General features: G+C 38.9%; 1 protein-coding gene across 1 annotated transcript in view; it reads left to right on the forward strand.

The window, feature by feature from the left end:
* The window catches only part of VCAN (versican), a 131640-nt gene that overhangs the window by 67122 nt on the left and 39771 nt on the right, over positions 1–24747 (forward strand). Inside the window, exon 7 of the mRNA XM_054178577.1 lies at positions 737–3919. Coding sequence (XP_054034552.1) covers positions 737–3919 — 3183 coding nt within the window. The remainder of the gene's footprint in view (positions 1–736; positions 3920–24747) is intronic.

Here is a 24747-nt window from a genome sequence, read left to right on the forward strand (position 1 = left end):
TTGTGTGTGAAGGAGTTTCAGATGTATATCTTTGAAGTGTTTTCCAAAGATCAACATCATTATAGTATTAAGTTTATGATCCTATGGTTTACTGATCTCACCTTTCCCCATAATGAATTTCTCTCAGTATAATTTAAATGCAGGGCAGCAGCTCCCATGGGCACTGTAAAACAGCACTTTTTGATGGCATGTTTGTTCCTGTTGCTTAAGCATCTTCTCACTCCGGTGAGGGTTCTTTTTGGCAAGTTGTGATTATGAGCTGAAAATAAACTGAAGTGGTATTTTGCTCCCTTTGTACAACTGAGTTGTATGCTGCAGTAAGCTTTGAAGAAAACCCACAGGTTGGTTTTTCATGACATCATGAAAGAAACCTTTATATTCCCTGATCGTTACTTAGCTGTCTGATGGGTACTTGTATGATATGAGCACTTCTAGGGGTAATTATGTATGCAATGCATATGAAGAATGCTGCTGCTCCTCTCATTTCATCTAAGTTGTGCAGCTTTATAATGTGTTATGTCATTCAAATCTCTGTTATACACTACACATCTGTCTAAAGTTTTTGACCTTTATATTTTTTCCCCTCAGGGTAGCATTTAGATTTGGCTGGAAACATTCAAATTGAAGTAAAAAAAAAAATGTTAACTTGTGTTCTGACTGAATTATTTCTTAACTTTCTTTTTTCTTTTTCTTTTTTTTTTTTTTTCTCTTTTTTTTTTTTTTTTTTTTTTTTAAGGTAAAAAAGTTGCATCAGAGCCTACAACTGTTAAGCTGACTACAGCAGTGAAAACTGACAGTGTGAGTTTGTCATCTGCTAAAGTTACTCTAAAACCTCCGGTTTTTGAGCCTTCAATTACTGAAATGGCTGTCACCAAAACAGAGGTCCCTGCTTTGGAGGAAACAACCCTAGAGACAGAAGAAGATACAGAAATAACTACTGATGTGGCTGAGGAAAAAAGGGAAATGGAGGTGCTTATGGAAAACATTAAGTTAACCACCCTTCTACCTCAGACTGTCACAGATGGCGAATTAAGCACTTACGATACACTGGGAAGGACTGAATATGATGTTTCACCTAGGTTAACTGAGAGCACATCTGCAGCTTTGGAGCTGGAGCCCACTTACTCTGAAGCAGAATTGCCTGAGGAACAAGGTAGGTCTGAAAGCATTGAGGACGCTTTCTTGACCTCTGTAATTTTTCAGGATAGCACAGATGTAGCTAAGAGTTCCACTGGTTTGTGGGAAGATACGGAAACAGGAGACACACAGAAACATGATGCTGATAATCAGACTGAACAAATAGAAGTGGGTCCTATGATGACAGCTACAGATAGCTTGTTACCAGCTTCTCGGAGAGAGTTTCCCAGGACAGGGACTTCATTTTCACTAAAAGAGAATAATACGTATCTTGATGCCCACTCAACAAAAGAACCCACCAAAAAGTCAATGGAGGTGAAATCTGACAAGAAACTTACAACTGTTGTAATCCCTAAGGCTTTGTTCACTGATCAGTATGATCTTACTACAGAGGGGGAGGGCAGAGAGAGCATGTACACCATTATGCCTGATAGAGTTTTTAGTGTGGCTACTGGTAGAGTCCCAGAATCAGATGTGCCTGCTTCATCAGAGACACTCATAGATGAGCATGCAAGAAACACTGGACAATTTTCTACAGCAGATGAGTCAACTCCAGTCATTAAATTCAGTTCTGCAACAGTGTTTGATAATGAGGCATCAGCTGAAGGAAGCAGAGAAGACCTGAATGATGTGCAACCTACTGTGTCATCTGGAATACCTGTATCCTTTTCTGTATCAGCTGTTAATCAAACAGAATCAGAGGCTGTTACTCTCTCAGGAAGCACTGTTTCTCCACTAGCCTTTGGAGAGAGCACCACATCTGTTATCCACTCATCTCAGCAAATGGAAGAAACATTCATTTTAGAGGAACAGGAAAAACCGAAGGAGACAGACACAAGAACAACGGGTATTAAGATCCCTCATGCTACAACTGTCATTCCTACAAGTGTTACAGCAGAATCTGAGGGACGTTCTGGAAGTGAGAAGTTCACACAGGGTCCTCCAGCTTCTGGCATGTGGCTGCTGACAGATAAAGATAAAGGATATATGACAGAAGAGTCATCTCATACTATAAGAATGCATGGGTTAGATACAGAAGATGGCATCTCTGGGATGGAGCCTACATCATCTCCAGGGCAAATTACAGAATACACAGACCATCCAGAATCTCTGATTTCAGCAGTTACAGATGAAACTGAGACAAGCATGGAGCCAGAAGAAACAAAAAGTGAAGAAGAAGCTGTATCAGCTGAATTTGATCAGAGCAAACATACTACAGGTGTCTCCTACACAAGCAGCTCTTTGGATATGGAAATGGTCACAGTACCCAAAATATTAGAGCATGAAAGTAGTGCAACAATGAAGTCTTTTAGCTCCTTGAGTATTACAGTTTTCCCAAGTGTTATATCCACTGTCATGGGAGTAACTGAACCTGAGGGAGATGAAATATCAGGGTATGTTCTGGAAACACCCATTACGACCCCAGAAGCTGAACAAATCGAAGGTAGTGAGACATCAATAGCAATGCCTGCTGAGGAAGTCTCTACTGAAGTGGAGGTCTCAAAATATGTGGTAGAGGAAGGCCAGGCAAGTATTGCAGCACCAACTAAGAAGGACCCAGTGACAACACATCAAGACAGAGAAGAATTGCCATCAATGGGCTTTGGAGTGACACAGGAATCTATTATGTTTACAGATGTAACAAAGGTAGATACTGAAAACCCAACAAAAGAACTTGATGCTTCTCTATTTCCAGTTACTGTAGAGAGTGAGGTTACAAGAGATATGCCAGTTACTGATCAGACTCCTTTTGATGGTATTTTTCATTCAGAAGCAACAGAAACAACTGCAAAATATAGTGAGGTGTTTCCAGAAGAATTCTCCACAAAAGATCAAGATACTGCCACTGAGTCTACCACACCTGTGACATCTGCCCAACTAACTGAAAAAAGGACAGCACCAGGATCTGAATTGTCTCAAATAACTATTCAGGAAAGACTGGATGAGACAGGTTCAGCTTATGATCAGATATATTCAGCAACAGAAGTATCAGTGCCCTCAGTGAACTTCACAGATTATGGAAGAGTTCAAGTACCCGATGAAACTAGCACCATGACCTTGCATCTCACAGTGACTCCTAAAGTTGAAACTACTACTGATCAAGAAACGAAGGTCACAAAAGTGATGCCTATAACAGTGGGTACCCAAGCAAAAACACATGAAAGCAGAGGAACCCCCAGCAGGAAAGAAGATAGTGATGTGGTGGGCTTTGAATCTGTGTCGCCCCCTCATATGATGCTGACAGGTCATTCTACTGTGGAAAGCATTACTCATCTGACTTTGGGAGCTTCTCCAAGCCAAACTGTGGAAGGTTCAGGTGTATCAGAAGAACGTGAAGAAATCAAAATACCTGTATTTTCACCTGTTGCAACAGAGAAGACAGCGACTTTCAGTGATGCAACAACACCTTCTATTAGTGCTGTAGAGAGTATTCAGCCTACATCAGCATCCAAACCTTTTACTACTCAAAAATCACCTCGTATCATTCATGAGGAAGAAGAGGAGGTAACAAGCAATGACATCATCATAATTGATGAATCTATTTCTCCTAGTAAAACCACTGCTGATGACGATCTGACAGGAAAGGTGTCAGAACCAGAAATTGATAAGGAATATTTCACAGCTTCAACTGCTACTGCGGTTACACGACCTACTGCACCACCCAAAGTGAAGGAGGCCACAGAGGCTTTGCAACCTTCAGAGGTGTCTCCTTCTACTTCACAACCTGATAGTGGAAAAGACATAAGATTGTATGTTATTCAAATCGCAGGCAATGATACAGGTAAGATTTTGCCTTTTAGACTCGTAGTCCATCAGAATGGACAGATTATCATAACAAACTGGTGTACTTTAGAATATACTGGAGATGTTTCTTGGATCAATGAAGGATGCAAAACACAAGATTTATCTAGGCAGCAGCTTCCTAAATGTTGGTAGGTCTATTTTTCTATCCACTGAAAACCCTCAGAAATGTGTTATGTATATGGTTTGGGGTAAGATAAATTTCTATGTGAGCATGAATATGAAAATGTATTTGCTTTATAAAGTCATGATGGCTATAGTCCAGTTTTCTTAATATTATCCAGCAACTGATGTAACTTCAGCTATCTGTGAAACAAGCATTTTAATTTCACAGCTTCCATCCCATGCATTACTAGTTCTAAACAAAGCACTAGATTATTTTAACATCCCATTAGTCTGTAGCAATTAACAATGCCATGTACAGTGTAGTCAGCTAAAAAGGATTTAAAAACATCTACTGTGTCCACAACTGGACCTTCTATGATTTGATAGAAGGGATTTGGGACATTTTCATAGCATAATGCAATATTCTGAAAGATCGATTTTAAAGAAACTCTGATGCAAATTGATGTTATTTTTAGTTTTATTGCAATTTTTAGCTGATGGCATAGTACATGTGTATGTAGCTTCAATTCCATGGGTATCCAGAACAGAAACTCCTGAAGTAGCAATGGAATATTGAGTTTTATGGTGAATATGACTCCATAATGCAACAGCTGAAAGCAGCTGTCAGCTGAATAGTATTTAAGATGTCTTAGTAAAACTTTATTATTTTTAAATGAAATGCAGAAGAACTGACTAAAAGGATAAAGATTAAAACATGTGTTAGGTTCAATGTTGCATTCTGTTTAATTATTATAATTAACAATATATAGTTTACAGTTATAAACTTATAATATTTTATAATTATTTACATCTTTTTACTTTAATTTGTGTCTTTTACAGCTTAACTATATGCCGTGTTTCTCAATGGTAACATAAGAAACTTCTTTCTCATTGGTTCTTGAACATTGTGTCTTTTAAGAGTTTATCCTACAGAATTTGCAATTTATAGAAGCCTTTTGAGTTGGTTTAGTCAGATCTGTGCTTGGTAGGCTTACCTTTAAAAATGAAGTTTCCTTGAGATGTGCCATATTGTTGCTGGACTTTTCACAGAGTGGATTTTGTATCCTTATTAACTTTATGCTTCTTATTTTACTTTACATTTACAAGATATAAAACTGCACAAGTCATGTCAGTGGTAGGTTAACCTATTTCAGAAATAATGGTTGTTATTTTAACATTTAAAAACTACTTTTGTTTCTGTGGTATATTACCATTACTAGGTTTTAACCTTTAGATATTACCAGTTTCTTGGAATTCTCAATTAAATGAGACAAACCTGGTAAGTCAGAACAGAAGTGTTAGTTCTGAAGACTAGGGTTACGCCACATTTTATATACTTTTGTACCTGTGAAAACTTGGTCAATTCATCTTAGTAGCTGGACTGTGTAATAGTGAGCTAGTTTTCCCTGTTACATAGTTAAATTATATTTATTGCATATGGAAAAGTGGGGTTTGCTGGGCAGCTGTGTGTTCTAGGAGGATGGAAAGAAGTAGGGTGATTTGGAAGGGTGTGGAAACTTGGTGTTTTATTCAGATGGTGCACAGATTGTACCATTCAGGATTTCACTGCATATTCATCAAGAAGACTCTTTTTGTGTACTTTTGTGGGGACTATGTAGGTACTGTGATTCAGCAAATCAGGAGTTTGTTCAAGCTGGATTATCTAAAGGACAGCACATCAATGCAGAGTCATTCTTTCCAGATAGTTTCACTTTCACTTGGGTAATCACATCCTTAGGGTAGGCTTTCTTCAGAATTCTGCATCTTCATAGACTTTCTAAAGCCGTGCATACATTTCTTCAGATTCATGTGTGTGGAGGTGGTTTGCAAGCAGAGCTCAAGCTATACATGTTTAAAATGTTGCCTTGTTCAAGGGGAGATTGGACGTGGCACTTGGTGCCATGATCTAGTTGTGAGGTCTGTTGGAACAGGTTGGACTTGATGATCCTTGGGGTCTCTTCCAACCTTAGTTACTGTGATACTGTGATACTGTGATACTTTGGGACTGATTTAGTCAGTATAGAATTGTTAAGTTTCCTCTTGAAATATTACTAAATTCTCTGCATGGCAGTGTCTGTATATTGAATAAGAGAAATAATGAAAACTCCATTTTGACCATGCAAAAGATACATGATAAATATATCAAAAGGAGTTTTCATTATTTCTCTGTTTTCAGAATCTGGCAATAAAAATTCCTCCATTTAGCTACCCACAGAGAAAAGTCACAGTATACCTACTTACCACAGGTTAAATTAGAGCTTCCAAAGATTTATTCCATCTGAGCATTCAGCTTAGTGATTTCTTTCTTCAGAAATGAAAAACTGCATCTGGAAAATCCTGTCAGTTTCACTTTCTTGTTCCTCAGTCCATAAACTTTTCTTTGTGTGGAAGGAAATGTACGTAGGAGATGTTGAAGAGGAATGAACCTGAGAAATATTTCTAGTATATGCCTTTCACCAGGATATAGTTCAACTTACTCTATCATTCTTTGTTTGAAAATTGACCTGCAGTTATGAAGGAATTGCATAAACTGTGCTTCTGTTTTTAGCTAAATGGGAACAAGAAATATAAGTTTTTATCACATCTCTCTGATAAAAGAAAGGGTTTTCCTTCATTGCCTTGGCATTTTAAAAAAAGTAGTAATGCAGCTTAACATTATTAAATAAAATAATCAGTAACTATTAAAAACAAAGCCTTATGACATGATTTTCAAGTCAAGAGACCAAAAATGCCTCCTAAGAAAAGATGGCTTTCTTATCACAGATCTTCAAATAATAGCTATTTTGAATAAGAATAATAATGAGATATTTGCCATATAAATGGTATTATGCACACATTAATATATTATTTTCCTTTTTGTGTATAGGCAAGTGTTCAAAATATTTATGATTTTTAAAAAATCTTTTTTTTTTTTTTCACATCCTTGTTATTCAGCTTTTGCCAGAAGCAACAGTTTAATAGTGAAGCAGGGCTCAGTGGGAATATGGTACAATGTTTTGTTTCCTATCACTTGTGCCACTTAATTACAGGAAAGGCTTGCTATTATACTAACACAGATGAATGTTACTCTCTGCAGCACCATTTACCATCTGTAGTGGAGGCCTAATAATATTTAAGTGCTCCATGGAGGTGCTATTAGGCTTTTGTTAGTTATGAGCAACATTTCGTACTCCTTGTGGAAGTGAAGAGTCATGCCAAATGAATGGAGTTTTGAGAGATGCAGACATTTTTAGCAGTTCCCAGCAGGCAGGACAGAGTGTACCTCTGATAACACAGGAGTCCTTTTGAGATGGTTGAATGTCCTACCTCTTGGTGTGAAGTGTGGCAACAGCAGCCCCTTGCTGCTCTGGGTTTGGTGAGTTCACCTGTGGCCATGCACTGGTGGAGTGAGAAATGGGAAAGATTTCTTGCACCTTTCTTCTCCGTCTCAAACCGTTGCTACACTGGCACCAGCTTCATTGAAGTGCTTTGAAGTCTTTGGCTGGAATGTGCTATTGATGTAGGGAATGTGTTATGGATGTATGGAATGTGGAAGGGATATTTTTTCTTCATTATTGTAGACTCAAGCTGCAATTGAAAGATGTTGAATGCTGACTGGGTTAAATTCAATTAACTATAGGGGCAAGGATCTCAGGTTGTCTTAAACAAGCCCTCTCCTTTAATATGAAGTAGTACAATATATAACTGAAAGCTGATATTAAATATTTTCAGATTTTTTTAATACAATAAGCCTTTAAGTTTATTAGACCATAAAAAGTTCCTCCTAGGGAATTTTTCTTACACCATCCAACCACCATAGTTATAGCTTTTCAAATGCATACTTTCAATCAATTAAAACTTTCATAAAGGAAGTTTCAGTTACTTTAGATTTAAAAAATTACCCATGGCAACAGAAGTAATTTGGGAGTCTGGTGGAAGGTCAGGCTCATTAGCTTAAATTCTGAAAAATGTGCTCTAGTGATGATAAGAAAGAACACACCACTGAATAGAGTAAGCTGCTTATTTGTATAAGAATACAGAAGTTTTCATAGAGAAAATGTGTGACACAATTCATATACTTCCATGTGAGCAAGTGTGAGGCAGGTGCACAAATTAATGAGGGGTAAAAGGCACAGGGTGTTTGACAGCCTATGGGACATGGGCAGATCTAGAGCAGGTGTTCCAATTAATGAGGAAAATATATTTGTGCATGGGGAAACATCCCTTTTTATGCTACCAAAAGCGCCATGCACATGTTTAATAATGGAAGGAGGTTAGGACTTCATTCACTTAAGTAGAACAGGCTATTCCCTTGGGATTATGACTGTGTTGTGAGAGTGAGAAAGCAAAACAGCCCCGCACTGTGTGATGTGTTATCACGTTAGCAGGTTTCCATTGCATCAGATAGGACAGAAGAGCTTGTCTTTCACTGCAAAGGTGCAAAATTTGCCACTTTGTGCCCTCTCATATTCTCATAGCTCCTGTGACTTACAGTGGTGAGGGTTCATGCTGTTGCTTGAAGGTAATGGATTAGCAGCTGAAAAAAATCCCAAACCTGAAGGAGCTTTTCAGCTCATAAAGCTTTTATGAGCCGAAAAATGCTTGTGGGGGTGTTGTTGAACAGTGGTTGAGGGGATGCTGGAAACATAACTCCTGTATGTATCAGAAGTAATTTGCACACCTGCATTTTTTGGAGACATTTAAAAGTCTTTACTTACTGAATATGTTTCAAAGTGCTTATTGGACCCTGGGACTCACACCAGCTCTGTCTGGTTTCTTGTCCCCTCCAGCTTTGAACAGAACAAAATTGCAGGAGCTTGTGCTTTGTAGATGTGGAATTTAATGGAAAGAGGTTACAAACCTTTGTGTTTCAACATGTAATTCTCTGACATGCATATTTCAGTCTTAGGAGTGTAAGAGGGCATGTGAAATTGGAATGAAATGCAGAATGGTAATGAGTCATAGCCATAAACCTTAACAAAGAAGGCAGAATAGAGTCTTCTCAGCTGCATCTTAGGCATTGTCTTAAAATTAATTTAATCCTGTTGTCTTCACATCTCCTTCTGGAGCACAGATCATCATGGTTCTCCTTAAGTCTGATTCTAATATCTTGCCTGAATTGCTGCTTGGCCAGTTTTAACCCATGTTTATCGTTGCCAGCATTGTCTTTAGCTTGAATAGGTCTTTTTTCTTCCTGACACTTACCCCTTAGATACTTTTATTTCTCTGTTCAGTTACAGAGACTAACCATATTCCCTTTCAGCTTTCATTTTGCTAACTTCCGAGGAGAATGTGGGGATGGAATAGTAGAAATGTGCCTGGAACATGCTGGCAGGAAAGACACTGGTTCTGTTCTAGAGGCTATGGGTGTCAGGATGTGGCTGTGACCAGAGCAGCTGACGGTGTGAAGGGATAAGAGTGGCATGCCTCACAACACCATTCCCTCACTTCTAACAAAGAGAATTTAAAAGCAGGCAGCATGTAGGCTTACATCTGTCTGCACCTGTACCCACATTGTTCTCTTTATTTTATTTATGCCTACTGGCAAATACCTATCTGGACGCTGCTCTTTGTAGTATACACACATATGCTACGTGCAATTTTTGGTGCACCTTTCAAACATCTCATTTATTATTGTGTTAGACTTCTACTGAAGGTGAGGAAACTTCTTCTTTTGTGTGATGAAATAATTTGGTTTTCCTCAAATGAGAAGTGTATATTGCTCAAATCTATTTTTTATTCATAGGATCTACTGTAAAGGGAAGATACTGTCTTGCATTCACTTCATTCTGGTGGTTTATGCAGTGATTAATAACACACTCAGGTGCATATGTTTCAATGAAACTTCCTTGCCTATACAAGCTGCTCAGCTTTCCTTAAAAAGTACTTAATATTTGATATCACCATCAAACCTTTAAGAGAGGAAGAGTTCCAAATTTACCTTAATGCTCTGTTGAACAAAGTACCATGTAATCTATGTTTCAAATTGCATGCAGCATAGCTTCACGTGGCCCCAGTTTATTGGTATTGTGCAGCTAAGACTGACTTGAATTAACTTCCGGTGGGCTATTGAAGCAACAGTAAAAGGCGCCACATAGACAACCAACTTCCCATCTTACTAAAGGCAAAATGTCTTATTTATTCAATAAGGAGACCAAATTATTTATTTATTTGGGTTTATTTATTTATTTTAAATATATTGGGCTTATATATTTATTAACTGTATTGATACAACTAACTTTAAGATTATGGCAGCTGCTGCTTTTGGTCAGCTTTGGATAAAGATTACTTTCCCTGATGCCCTGTGTATGCTGCAGTTAACAAGTATGGTCTTATTTCAAGGTTTAAATTAGTAACATGGTCCTTCCTGGCAGTGTTTTGTTTTGAGCCTTGGGCTTGTCTATTCAACTAAGAAAGTAAACTACCTAGTATTTCTGAAACATATTTCCAAATTACACTTTCGTGTCAGCTACTCAAGTAGGACATAATCATGTCCTGAATGACATAACTCTCTGTATTACTCGCAAAACCTGGTACAGATACAGCCAGATTTTCATTTCATCTGAAGGAACTGAAGTGTTAAACACCAAGTAGTATGGTCAGATTCTGAGATAATGTTCCAGAGTGTAATTACACCATAGTAATCAATGAGGTGATTGAGAGAATTGTTATAGGGATGTGGGGTTGCTAGGTATCTGAATGTCTTCTTGGTTCATTCTGTAATGGGGTGATTTTTAATCTTCAGACAAATTTGTGTCACATATTTAACCCAAACTGATAGCACTCCGGCTTAGTTAAGTCAGCTGGAGTTTTTCTATAGTAGAAGACTCATGTTAGAATAGTGTTGTGAAGGGCTTCAAACAATAGGCTGATCATCACATAAAAATCATATCTAAAAATCAACATCAATGATGCCCTGTGTGAAAGCAAGCCCTAATAATAATTAAAAAATTGTAATAAATTCAATATTTCTGTTCACTGCTTCTTTTTCTAAAATAAAGGAAAGCAATAATAAAACTCCAGCATATCCAACAGAGCTGAAACTTGATACTTAGAAAGTTTCACAAGATGCTAAGACTATGAATTAACAAGCAGTCTTCAGGCCACTTTTGCTGGCTCTTCTTGAAGACTTATTATAGAACAATAATTTCTCTTTATTTTTTTTTCACATTCCTTTTTACTTCCATAGATACAAGGAACAGTGCCCTAAATTTAAATACTGTTCAGGGGATGCCTACACATTCCCTGCTGCTTTTGCATTGTTTCCAAGGAAACATCTCAGATCTAGACACAGGGATTACACATTGCTAGCTTTCTTATAGCTCTTTCTTTATTCATGAGAGAAATGAAGGAATTTTATTCATAGGTACAATGTAGTTTTTCATACTTCTGTTGTGAAAGAGAGGAATCCTTTAGAAGTTTGTTTATACTTGGATAAAGTCTGAAGAAATCGTATTGTAGAAAATATGAGCTGTTTTTAACATGGAAACACAGAAGGATTTTTTTTTGAGGGAAGTGGTTTTCTGTAGTAAACTCCCCTGAATCTATCCAGATTGTAAAAAGTCTAAGGACTTATGATAGAGACTTTACTTTTTTTACCTCTTTCAGAAAATTTTACATCTACTTTATATGAAATGATGCATTGAGTATAGTGAAAATTAATTCAGGATGTGATCCTAGAAATGTAAATAAACGTAGTTTTACAAGTGGTTCAAAGGCTAGAGATCATAATAGAGAGTCATTGCCTTTAGATGGTTCACTTGATACTTAGCCTAGTAACAGCACTTTTAACATGTTTGTTGGCTATTCGAGTATGTAGTTTTCAGGGCTCTTTCTTTTTTCTTTTCAGTTTTTCTTTGCATATTTTAGATTTAGTGATTGAATTAATTCTTGTCAATCCAGGTAGTCTTTTTCTAGCTCTTTCTTTTTGACAGTGTTCAGCTGATAAAGACCCACTCATGTCCTTCAAGATACTTGTGAACTCTTTCCTGGCACAAGTCAGGATGAGTTCAGAGTGTCTGCTGTGTATTTTGTGTTGCCTTTGGGAACATGGAGATGGAGTGATCTGGCTTTTATTTCTATGGAGTAATTCACATTTGTTTTTTAAACTTCTCAGTGGATTGCAATAGGACTTTTTTGACCAGGCCTGTGTTACATTTGATTGAACGAGGAGAACTCATTCAGTAAAAAACCCAAAGCAACCAAACTTCTAGAAATTTCTCTTCAGAAACAATTAGGTGTGAAATCCCTGAGGAGAAAAGCACTTGAAATTTTGCTCTTGATCAGGATCAGTCTTAGCTTCCAGTGGTCTGTGCACGCTTTGTTTTTACATTTCATCACTTTTTCTTTGTTGACCAGCATTATCTTGAAGAATCCATAAGAAACACTGTAATTTTTAACTACAATCTTGGACTTTCACATTGATGAAGAATTCCATGGTTTCAGTGGGAATTTTTTTTTTCATTAGGAAAATAATTTCCATATATTTGATGTAGTTGTTTATTCCTCAAAATAACAGTAAGAGCATGCCTATATGTATACAGATGATTGGGATATTTTTGGGGGTGGGGGGAGGGTGGTGTGTTTAAGATTTTATTGTGGGATTTTATCTCAACTTTTTTTTTCTTCCTTTCATGGAGATGGTGAGTGAAATAATTCACAGTATCACACAGTGTCACAGTATCACTGCAACTAAGGTTGGAAGAGACCCCAAGGAACATCAAGTCCAACCTGTTCCAACAGACCTCACAACTAGATCATAGCACCAAGCACCACGTCCAATCTCCCCTTGAACACCTCCAGGGACGGCGACTCCACCACCTCCCTGGGCAGCACATTCCAATGACGAATGACTCGCTCAGTGAAGAACTTTTTCCTCACCTCGAGTCTAAACCTCCCCTGACACAACTTGAGACTGTGTCCCCTTGTTCTGGTGCTGGTTGCCTGGGAGAAGAGACCAACCCCCTCCTGTCTACAACCACCCTTCAGGTAGTTGTAGAGGGCAATGAGGTCGCCTCTGATCCTTCTCTTCTCCAGGCTAAACAATCCCAGCTCCCACAGCCTCTCCTCATAGGGCTTGTGCTCAAGGCCTCTCACCAGCCTTGTTGCCCTTCTCTGGACACGTTCAAGTGTCTCGATGTCCTTCCTAAACTGAGGGGCCCAGAACTGGACACAGTACTCAAGGTGTGGCCTAACCAATGCAGAGTACAGGGGCACAATGACCTCCCTGCTCCTGCTGGCCACACTATTCCTAATACAGGCCAGGATGCCATTGGCCTTCTTGGCCACCTGGGCACACTGCTGGCTCATGTTTAGGCGGGTGTCAATCAGCACCCCCAGGTCCCTTTCTGTTTGGCAGCTCTCCAGCCACTCTGACCCCAGCCTGTAGCTCTGCATGGGGTTGCCGTGGCCAAAGTGCGGCACCCGGCACTTAGACTTATTAAATGCCATCCCATTGGACTCTGCCCATCTGTCCAGTCGGTCAAGGTCCCTCTGCAGAGCCTTTCTGCCCTCTAACTGACTAACATCTGTTCCCAACTTGGTGTCATCTGCAAACTTGCTCATGACTGACTCAACCCCCTCATCCAGATCATCAATGAAGATGTTTAAGAGGATGGGGCCCAGCACTGATCCCTGGGGGACGCAATTCTTTGGTTGCTTGTGTATTCAGTACTCAGGTTTATAGTGTGTTTCCAGTGAGATATTAGTTAAATACTAAATATTATGAGCAAAATTCTTGATTGATTTGAAACCCTATGTATACTTGGTTTAACATAGTTTACATTTGGTATAAGAAGGACATTGAGACACTTGAATGTGTCCAGAGAAGGGCAACAAGGCTGGGGAGAGGCCTTGAGCACAAGCCCTATGAGGAGAGGCTGAGGGAGCTGGGATTGTTTAGCCTCAGAAGAGGAGGCTCAGGGGTGACCTCATTGCTCTCCACAGCTACCTGAAAGATGGTTGCAGCCAGGAAAGGGTTGGTCTCTTCTCTCTAGCAACCAGCACCAGAACAGGGGGACACAGTCTCAAGCCGTGCCAGGGGAAGTTTAGGCTCAAGGTGAGGAGAAAGTTCGTCACCGAGAGAGTCATTCGTCATTGGGATGGGCTGCCTGGGGAGGTGGTGGAGTCACCGTCCCTGGAGGTGTTCAAGAGGGAACTGGACGTGGCACTTGGTGAAATGGTCTAGTGATGAGGTCTGTGGTGACAGGTTGGACTCAATGATCTTTGAGGTCTCTTCCAACCTTGGTGATACTGTGATACTGTGTGATATTGTGGTGGAGTTGCCATCCCTGGAGATGTTCAAGAGCACATTGGATGTGGCACTTGGTGCCATGGTTTGGTAGTTATGAGGTCTTGCGTGACAGGTTGAACTTGATGATCTTTGAGGTCTTTTGCAACCTTGTTGATTCTATGATTCTATGATGCTATGAACTGATAGGCAATGATTAAGACCACAAGAGGTCTAGCTTACCACAGCTAGACACCTATTTTTAGATATAGTTGGTTGAAAGCTTTTGTTCTCAAGTATTGTCCAACAAGAACATCTTTTTCTAAAAACCAAATGTTTCCAAAACCAAATAAATATTTTTTCCAAAACAAATGTTCCATTTTAGCCAAGAAAAACAAAATAAAGGTCAGATGGAAAAAGTTCTGCTTTTAGAACAAAAATGAAGCTATATCTCCTTTTTATACATGTGTATGATTATGTAGTTAAAAAGTTCATAATCTGTATGCAGTATATGTAGTTTTTCACAGCTCTGAGTAGACAAATAGTTTACAGAGTTAAATATTAGCAGCTTATTTTCAGGTAAGCCTTCTCCAGTTATAAACTTATCCTACAGTACTTGCTGCATCAGGTTTCCTTTTCTGTTCTGCTCTTCTTTCTGTTTCATCTGCTGTTAAAAGTTTCTGAGGAGTACAGGAAAGCATGAGGATCAAAGGCACTCCCCAAGTTGATTCATGTAGAAATTATGCGTCCAAATAGTGTTTAATACTGAATTTTTTAAAGGCATTCAAGCAAATGATGAGGTACTCCTTTTCCTAAAATTCTGCCTCAAAGAGATTCACACTTGTGTTACTCCATCTGCCTCAGTAGGGTTTTTACAGCCTTACATTGTTTTAACTGAGAACCTTGTTTATCCCTAGGCTGCTTTGGATGATTAATACCCAAATCAATCATGTTTATTAATCTTTATAGACAAATTATGAATCTTTTTCAACTTTTCTTTCTCCAAGTCAAGGGATGATGCTAAGAATATTCTATTAAAACTACAATTACAGAGTCCAGCCTGAGTCTTCTGAATAATACTTAGAAAAAACAAGACTCAGATCTATGTTCAAAAATCCATGTGTCATGTATGTCATTATCACAGAATCACCAAGGTTGGAAGAGACCTCAAAGATCCCTCTCCCTCTCCCTCCCCCCCCCCCCCACCACTCTGCCCTGATATAACTCAGTGTAAGTGTGGCCAAGAGGTGGCAGTGAAGTGGGCTAGAAAAGGGCAAGATCAATTCACACATCACTATTTCCACCTCAGCCACGAGATAAAGGTTGAAGTTTTGGTGAATAGAATAGGATAGGATAGGATAGGATAGGATAGGATAGGATAGGATAGGATAGGATAGGATAGGATAGACCAGGTTGGAAGAGACCTTCGAGATCATTGCGTCCAACCTATTATCCAACCCACCTAATCAACTAAACAATGAAACCAAGCACCCTATCAAGTCTCCTCCTAAACACCTCCAATGAATGGTTGCTTTCCTTCCCAGCCGGCTCTCCTGTTTTCCATCTGACTTGTTGAGCTGGCCTGTGGAGTTGGACTTTTATATCTACATATATATATATACAGACAGATCAGCTCATCCAGACTGTGTGACTGCATAGTGCGACTTTTTGCTTTCTTTAGGATTTCAGCTGGAGAAAATGATCTATTACTTGCCAGTTGTTTGGCTTTGGGTTGTTTATCCCTGCAGAGTTTCAGAATTGTCTCAGTAGGCAGTAAGTAAAATGTTGTCAGTGGAAGGATGCTCATGTCAGGGACTACTCAGGAGGAGACACTCCTGGCCAGAATATCATTTTGTTAATGCCATACTAGAGTAGAGAGGAAGTGGGAATAGTTTTGTCTCTAGAATATTGTATGACAAATAGTCAGTCAGTATCCAGGGAACTGTATCCTCTACTTGCTGAGGCTTAGACTTGTCACTGCAAGGCTACCATTTTTAACAACTTGACATTTTACTCAATATGTTTTTCCTTAAGAAGTTTGCTGCTGCACCATGGGGCAAACACAGGAAAGAACAAGGCTGAAGGAAGTACCAGAGATTCCCAGAAGGCTTAATGATATGCTTTTGTAATAAAATGATTCCTTTTTTTCAGACATGGTTTTTTTGCATCATCATGTCTCTTAAAAATTTGGCAGGGGTGCTTAGGCACAGCTACGCAGGCATGATCCCTGTGCAACACAGATGCCACATAAGCAACATCCATGTCCATGGGTGTTTCTGGTCATAGCCAATGTCTCTGTCAAGATGGTACTTGAGGATATGGTGTAGCTGTAAATAGCTGGCAGTTCAGGAACACTTCAGCATTTGGTACTCAGGTTTTCAACAGGGCTGTGCCTTGTGTGGAAATGAAGACATCCAAATATGGTAATGCAGACTGGATAAATGAATTTGAGTAGGCAAGAGTGACCACCCACCTTGAATTACTTTCAGCTCCTGCTCAGGCAGCTGTGTAAAAATGATTGTTTTCAAATACTTTCTTCCAGAAATTCGATTGAGTGGTTGAGATTTTTATGCAAGGTCAACTTATATATGAGTTTTGTTGTTTTAATTTTGCTGTTGCTGAGATTTAAAGAAAAGGAAAACTTCTCTTCTGACTGTTAGAGGGAGAACAAAATGAATTTTTTGTTGTTTAATATATAGAAAGTAAAAAAAAAAAAAACAAAACAACAAACCACAACAAACACCTCGAAACCCTAAAACACAAACCAAAGCAAACTATTGAAATGTGCACTATGTATTGAAATGTGCACTATGTCCTTAAGTATTTCTAGAAAGAGCCAAAGTTAACAAAACTTTTCAAAACCTATATCCACCTGGGGAACGTTTTTTAAGTGAACTAAATAAACCCTTTTGTTTATTCAGAATGAACAGTAATCAGGGACTGGATTTTACTAAACCTCATCATACTAGCCATGTTAGTGTAAGGTAGAAGGATTACAATAATCAAAAGTTTAATTATTTCTGGATTTTACTTTGTTGTCTTTTACTTAGGTGTGTATAATAGTAGCCATGTTTCTTTAACACCTTAGACCAGCTCCTTGGCACTATTCCCACCTTTTCCTGATGGAGGAGATGGGGTATGCCTGAAGCACTACTGTACTTTGACCGTGCTTAGGTAGGTTAATGATATTACAAGATGGCACAAGTTAGAGGAATTGCATGTGCTGAAGGAAATGCCTTTATTTCAAAATCTTATTTCTTTTGAAATTAGATGAAAAGAACAATTTAAAAAGTCCCTTTTCTAGGAGACAAAATGGCTCAAGAGATGTTATCAGAATGCTTTATTTCTGTAAAACTGAAGCTTTCCAAGTTAAAAGTAATATTTTAAGGGAGGAAAAAACCTCCAAACCAGCCCTAAATACAAAAGTTTTGAAACAAATAAGTATTTATTTAACTGCTAAATAGCTACCTTTTCAGACTGCTTCTTGTCTTCTTCAGTATGCTTTTAAACAAAATATATTCAACAAGACAGACACATTCCTGTGGAATTGGTTGAGCTTTGTTTTACTGGAAGATTTTCAGGAAGCCATAGTCATAAAACTACTCAGTCTGCAAATCTGGTCCTCGGCAGAGCTGTGGTTGAGGGGAGTCAGTATATGACATAAAGCTGTTTAAGTCTTTCTTCATGCTAGATCCTCTCCCAAGCTCAGATACCAGGCTTCACTGGACTTTCAGAAGGTTTTTAATAAATGGTTTTGAACCTTTTCTGCTTTGACTGAATTTAAGTTGGCTGAGGGTTGGTCTACTCTTCGTAGGTCATCTCAGCAAACCATTAGGAGTTCTGTTAGGTTATTTTGAGAGTCTTAATCAAACACAGTGTACATGTTTACTGAGTGATTCTGTGGATTATCTGTTTGGATCTGCTTTTTATAGCAGATTCAGTCTGCAACGTTCTATAAATGTGCAAAAATGAGGTAGACAGCAGTCCTTGCATCTGTCTTCTGCCCTCATTGTTTTTCACGGATATTTGTATAATCTCTTAGTGTAGTGACTTTCTCAGAATAATGGGTTTTGAGTAAGAAAGGGTCTGATCAACAGCTGGTATGAAGCTTGAGACATCTGACTTGAGCTGTCATTTAAACAGCCTGCCTAAGCTGTTCTTCCATGATAAGCTGAACCATTGTGCTAACTGCCAGGGGAAGTTTAGGCTTGAGGTGAGGAGAAAGTTCTTCACAGAGAGAGTTGTTAGCCAGTGGAATGTGCTGCCCAGGGAAGTGGTGGAGTCACCATCCCTGGAGGTGTTCAAAAAGGGATTGGACGTGGCACTTGAAGCCATGGTTTAGTAGTCATGAGGTGTTGGGTGACAGGTTGGACTTGATGATCTTTGAGGTCTTTTCCAACCTCATTGATTTTATGATTCTATTAGGTATGTTACTTGTCCCCTGGACCTAGTCCTGAACACCTGACCTTGATGTCAGACCATCTGATCAGTTGGAAATAGCAGTTAAGGCTGTTGCCAGGGAGTACAAGATTATCATCATGTGTGTGATAGGAGTCTTCTACAGGAGGTAATGACTAGCTAGATAATGGTTGGGCTCAATGGTCTTAGAGGCCTTTCCTATGATTCTATGACTGTAGGACAAACCAACTGTAAAGGAGGGGACATACAGAAACAGATGTTGAGAATTTATCTGTGAAGAAGAAGAAAGGCTTCTTAACATGGAAAACAGGAAGTAACAAGTACGCACAGAAGGAAAACCCAAACTAATAGATTTTCTCAGTTTTTATCTTAATTTTTTTGGTTGCTTTTCTCTTTGAACCAATTTTTTGGTTGTTCTTGTTGTTGCAAGTCACTGCATTACCTTTTGCACAGTCACCAAATGGTACATATGTAGAAATTTGACACAAATCCGTGTATATACAATATTTTTATTACATTTTTGTCATACTATGACTGTGGTAATTCACTCTGACATAGTTCTATTAAAGACAACCCCAAAATTCTCAAATGAGTGAAGGAATTTGACTAATGAGAATGATTTTGTTGTTTTGCTTTGTATGTTTTTTTTCATTTCCTTTTTGGATACAGGTTCTTGATAGTGAGCATTGTGAAGCACTACGCTATAGGAGAAATTCTGTTATCTGCAAGGTGCTAGATTAAATGCCAGCAGTCCTATTTTGAATGATACTTCACAAAACTCTGCTGAATCTATATGAATTACTTGGGGTTTGAAACTTTAGAAAAGATCAGAATCTGTTTTCTATTTAATTAATTATTAATTCTTCTTCAGCTGCTTATCTCAAGTTTTTTGAGAGAGAATTTTTTTTTTTCATTGCCTGTCCCCTCAGGCAGGACCCCTGTCCTTTGGGGTTCTTTGTAGAATACTAAATGTCTTCTGAGAAAAAAACCATTACTGCACTTAACATATATTTTTAATGTGCAGACGTCAGATTGTCCATCAGTAAGATGGGACAAATTTTATCTTTGATCCAGTGAAAAATTAATGTAGGTGTAGAACCAATTATCATTAGAAATGTTAATGTCACCTCAGACAGCTCTTCTCTGGTTATATCTGGTAGCAGCCAAGTCTTCTGGCTACAATGCACCCTACACCCCGAGTGAGCTCCATTTCTCATACAGTTGACTGCTACTGAGGTGCTTATTGCATGCAGGTAATTTTAACACCTAGACATGTTAAATGGATGAAGAAACACTCTAGGCAGTGTATACACTCACTCACCTATCTATTCCATCTCTATTTCACTGCATACCTCATCACTTTCCTCAGTAAGAGGCTTTGCTCATAAATCTTCTTTAGGACTTGTTTGGATTGGCAGTCTGGACTGGCAGCCTTTGGTTTTAGCTACTCATTTTTACCTTCCTTTTCTTGGGGTCACAGTAGCAAAGCAACTCTTTGAATAAGTACTACTTTTGCCGTGTTTACCCTGATTGATAATGTGTGAACTATTGATAAACATATTTAGAAGCCAAAATGCCTTTTTTTTTTTTTTTTTTTTTTTCCCAAAGTCATCATTTAAGTCTCATTAATAGTCTCAGGTCTGTATGTTTTTACGTGAAGTTGGAAGGGACTTGAAAGTAAATAGGGGAAATAAATGTCAACTGCATCTAGCCAGTTTAAAACTATTGTTAGTAGAATAGAATAGAATAGACCATGTTGGAAGAGACCTTAGAGATCATTGTGTCCAACCTATCATCCAACACCACCTAATCAACTAAACCATAGCACCAAGCACCCTATCAAGTCACCTCCAATGATGGTGACTCCACCACCTCCCCGGGCAGCCCATTCCAATGGGCAATCACTCGGTGTAGAATTTCTTCCTAACATCCAGTCTGAACCTCCCCTGGTGCAACTTGAGACTATGTCCTCTTGTTCTGGTGCTGGCTGCCTGGGAGAAGAGACCAGCCCCTGCCTGTCTACAACCTCCCTTCAGGTAGTTGTAGAGAGCAATAAGGTCTCCCCTGAGCCTCCTCTTCTCCAGGCTAAGCAACCCCAGCTCCCTCAGCCTCTCTTCATAGGGCTTGTGCTCCATGAAGTTGTTCATGTGTTTGCCCTAAGTCTAAAAAATCATCTCTACAGATAACGATTTCCCCTCCTGTATTTGTACTTTATGGTAGCACTTAATCATAGTGTCTTGTTTATGCCTAGTGGACAAGGTTGTATGCCACACATGAGTTTAGATTATTGGCCATTTCTGAAGTTTGAGAGAATTTGCCATAACAGTTAACCCTGAGCATTGGTTACTTGATTACTTACACTGAATAATCAAAACTGGAAAGGAGAAGAAATTCTAATTGCATATTTATTTAATCAATTGAATTCTTTACTATTTTCTCCAAAGATTTTTTTTTCCTTGTTTTTTTTTTAATTGGAAAAAAAATATCCTAAACAAAAACATTTCATATTTAATGAAATAGCCTTCAGAAAGCTTGTTATGTGAGTTTCATACCTTTAGCAAAGGCTCTTTTATGTGGATCTTTGTGGCATGTGAGATCTTGAAAAAGCTAACAAAGTAAAAGTACGTTTTGATAGAGATCTTTGCCTATGTAAGAATTTGTATATGTATATGTAATGAACAGATGTTGTTCATTAAATTTATTACCTACCATAAATGATTTAGCATGAGCTAGTAATTTGAGGGACTCCCAGGTGTGCACTGCTACAAAAATAATACACTGGTCAGAACTTGTTAGTCACAGTACCCTCCTACAAATTGCAGCCTATTCAGGCCCATCCAGGTTTTAGAATTTATTTGAATGCATAGTTCTGTGCAAAAGCATGATGCATGCTTCATGCACACAAGCCTAACAGCTGTGTATGAAACAATAATTAATCCTAATGTCACATTAGCCTAGTTAGAGGCCAAGTTATTTATATATATTCTTTCTTAAACTATGCACACAGAAGCTATTTTGCTTGCCCATGCACATTTCTGTATGCAGCTCTCTGATTCTCTATGCGGGTGCAGTTATTTTATAGTGGATTTGTTGAGAGTCAAAAACTCTCAAAACTCCCCAGCAGCTTGGACTTGCCATTGCCCTTTCAACTATTGAATTCCCATGTATTTTTACTTTCACAGTGTTGAAAAGCAAGCGTACAATTCTGTGCTGATTAGAACCTCTACTTCTATGAAAATATGGTACCTCAATGTGGCTAGAATTGCTGCTTACAAAACTTCTGGATTCTGAAAGTGATGTTGCTAGGCACATTTCTCCACGTAACATTGCAAGTCCTGGATAAATAACTAAATAATTGCCTTTGTACTTGAACAAAATTTGAAAGGCTCAAATAAACAGCCTCAGAAGTCAGTTTTTCTGTGGTATCAGGCAGCTTCTGCAAATATTTCTAATCTGCTGGAGGAAAGAACAGGTAGAAATTCTCTCTTTTCAAGAATTGCATAAAACAGCTCCCTTCAAGCTTGTGTGAGAGAGAGGAGCTGCAATTCTGTAGTCATCTAACATAGCTGTCATAGCACAAAGTAGACACCAGGCTTTATTGGGGCAATATAGACTAGCCAGTCAGGAATGAGGTTAAAAACATTCTTGTTTTTCTCATTACACTGGGAATGCTGAGCCTAGTGCTGTACAAACTGAATATTTTAGTGCAAATACAAAATACTAAAAGTGATTTATTCTCTGTGAGGCTGTCAGGGACCTCAGTTTTTCCCAAGTTGTATGATGATCAAAGTCTCTTATTCAGGGCATCTTATTATGTGCTTGTATAACAGACCTGAAGTTGCCATTTACTCTTCAGATGGAGGTTTAGAAAAGTGAAGATTCAGTAACACTTTGCAAGTTTAGCTGTAAACAAAAAGTGAGATGTTAGAACATTCATTCTCAACAGGGTTGCAATGACCTTCTCAAGACCCAAATTGCAGTCAATTTGCACAAACAAAACGCCCCCAGACAGAGAACCACAGGCCTTTCACAGGGCTCTGCATCAATTTAATGTGATTTAATGCATCCTTTTCCAGAATGATCACCAGATTAATCTATGAGGGCTCATAAGTCATACTGCTTAAATGATGTTCTTATGTAGGAGAATTACTTCAACAATTTAATAATTTTCATGTCAGTTTTTTTTTGTTGTTATTCTTTTTGTTGTTACATCTCATAAATGGCTTTAATGAGGAAGAATTACTTTGAAATTGTGCTTTGTCATATACTGGGCATGCCAAAATGCCTGCAAATATTCTTTGGGAGCAACCACAGCTCACAGTGCTATAAGCAATCCCATGCAGTGCTACAGGCTGGAGTCAGAGTGGATGGAGAGCAGCCAGGCAGAGAGGGACCTTGGGGTACTGGTTGATGGTAGGCTGACCATGAGCCTGAAGTGTGTCCAGGCAGCCAAGAGGGCCAATGGCATCCTGGCCTGCATCAAGAACAGTGTGTCCAGCAGGAGCAGGGAGGTCATTGTGCCCCTGTACTTAGCACTGGTTAGTCCACACCTTGAGTCCTGTGTCCAGTTCTGGGCCCCTCAGTTTAGGAAGGATGTTGAGTGGCTGGAATGTGTCCAGAGAAGGGCAACAAAGTTGGTGAGGGGTTTGGAACACAAGCCCTATGAGGAGAGACTGAGGAAGGTGTGGTTGCTTAGCCTGGAGAAGAGGGGGCTCAGGGGAGACCTTTTTGTTCTCTACAACTCCCTGAAGGGAGGTTGTAGCCAGGTGAGGTTTGGTCTCTTCTCCCAGGCACCAGCACCAGAACACAGTCTCAGGCTGCTTCAGGGGAGGTTTAGGCTGGAGGTTAGGAAGAAATACTACACAGAGAGAGTGATTGGCCATTGGAATGGGCTGCCTGTGGAGGTGTTGGAGTCACCATCATTGGAGGTGTTTAGGAAGAGATTTGATCACGTGTTTGGTTGCATGGATTAATTGATTAGGGGGGTTGGATGATAGGTTGGACACAATGATCTCTAAGGTCTATTCCAACCTTGTCCTATTCTATTCTATTCTATTCTATTCTATTCTATTCTATTCTATTCTATTCTATTCTATTCTATTCTATTCTAAGACAGGAGTCTTGTATATTTGTTCATATATATATATAGTATATGTAGACAAAGCCCCACTGGCTACATCAATTTATACCAGCAAATAGTAAGTTTGTTTTGGACAAAACCAGTTATAAACACAGGCTCAGAAGATACATTCAGGAAATAAGATTTTAGCACCAAATTTCCAGCTTCAAATCAGCCATCCAAGCCTGAAATCTGGCTTGCTTGTCCTTGTTTTTTTCTTGTCTCTCCTGAATATGAGACTTTTTTAACCTCTTTTCCTTTTTTTCTTCTCATAATGAGGGTAGGATCAATTGTTTGGCACAGAAGATTGGAAGTAATATTTATGCTGAGAGGGCTCTTTTGAAGTTCATAAATCTTAGGAGTAATTCACAAGGACCTCTCATCACCATCCCTGGAGCTGTTCAAGAGGGGATTGGATGTGACACTTGGTGCCATGGTTTAGTCATGAGGTCTGTGGCGACAGGTTGGACACAATGATCCTCGAGGTCTCTTCCAACCTTAGTTATACTGTGATACTGTGACTTGATGATCTTTGAGGTCTCTTCCAACCTTGGTGATTCTGTGACCTCTGAAGCTAAAACTTTTTGTGCTTACTTCCACTTCTTTATCTACTTGGCTACATAGAAAAAAATAATTAAGCTTTGCTGCCTGTGTGAGTGTGTAAATAATTCAAAGTGAGCAATGAGCAGAAGAAAGGAGAAGTAACTCATTGTACTCTTTTGACTGGTGACTGATTTTTCAGTCTGTCATCATTTTTCTTATTTGCTCCATAATGCTTTGCAATGTCAAACAGCAACAACTTGGTAAAGTGAGACTGACCTAGAGCCCATATCTAAAGGGTAGATCCATTGATGTAGGTTTTAACGGTGTTCCTAGTCATTCTATTTACTCTACAATGAGGATAAATGCAGTTGCAGAAGCATATTCTCTATGTCCTATTTTATTCTAGGCTTTGTAT

This window comes from Dryobates pubescens, chromosome Z, assembly GCF_014839835.1.
Source record: "Dryobates pubescens isolate bDryPub1 chromosome Z, bDryPub1.pri, whole genome shotgun sequence".
NCBI lineage: Eukaryota > Metazoa > Chordata > Aves > Piciformes > Picidae > Dryobates > Dryobates pubescens.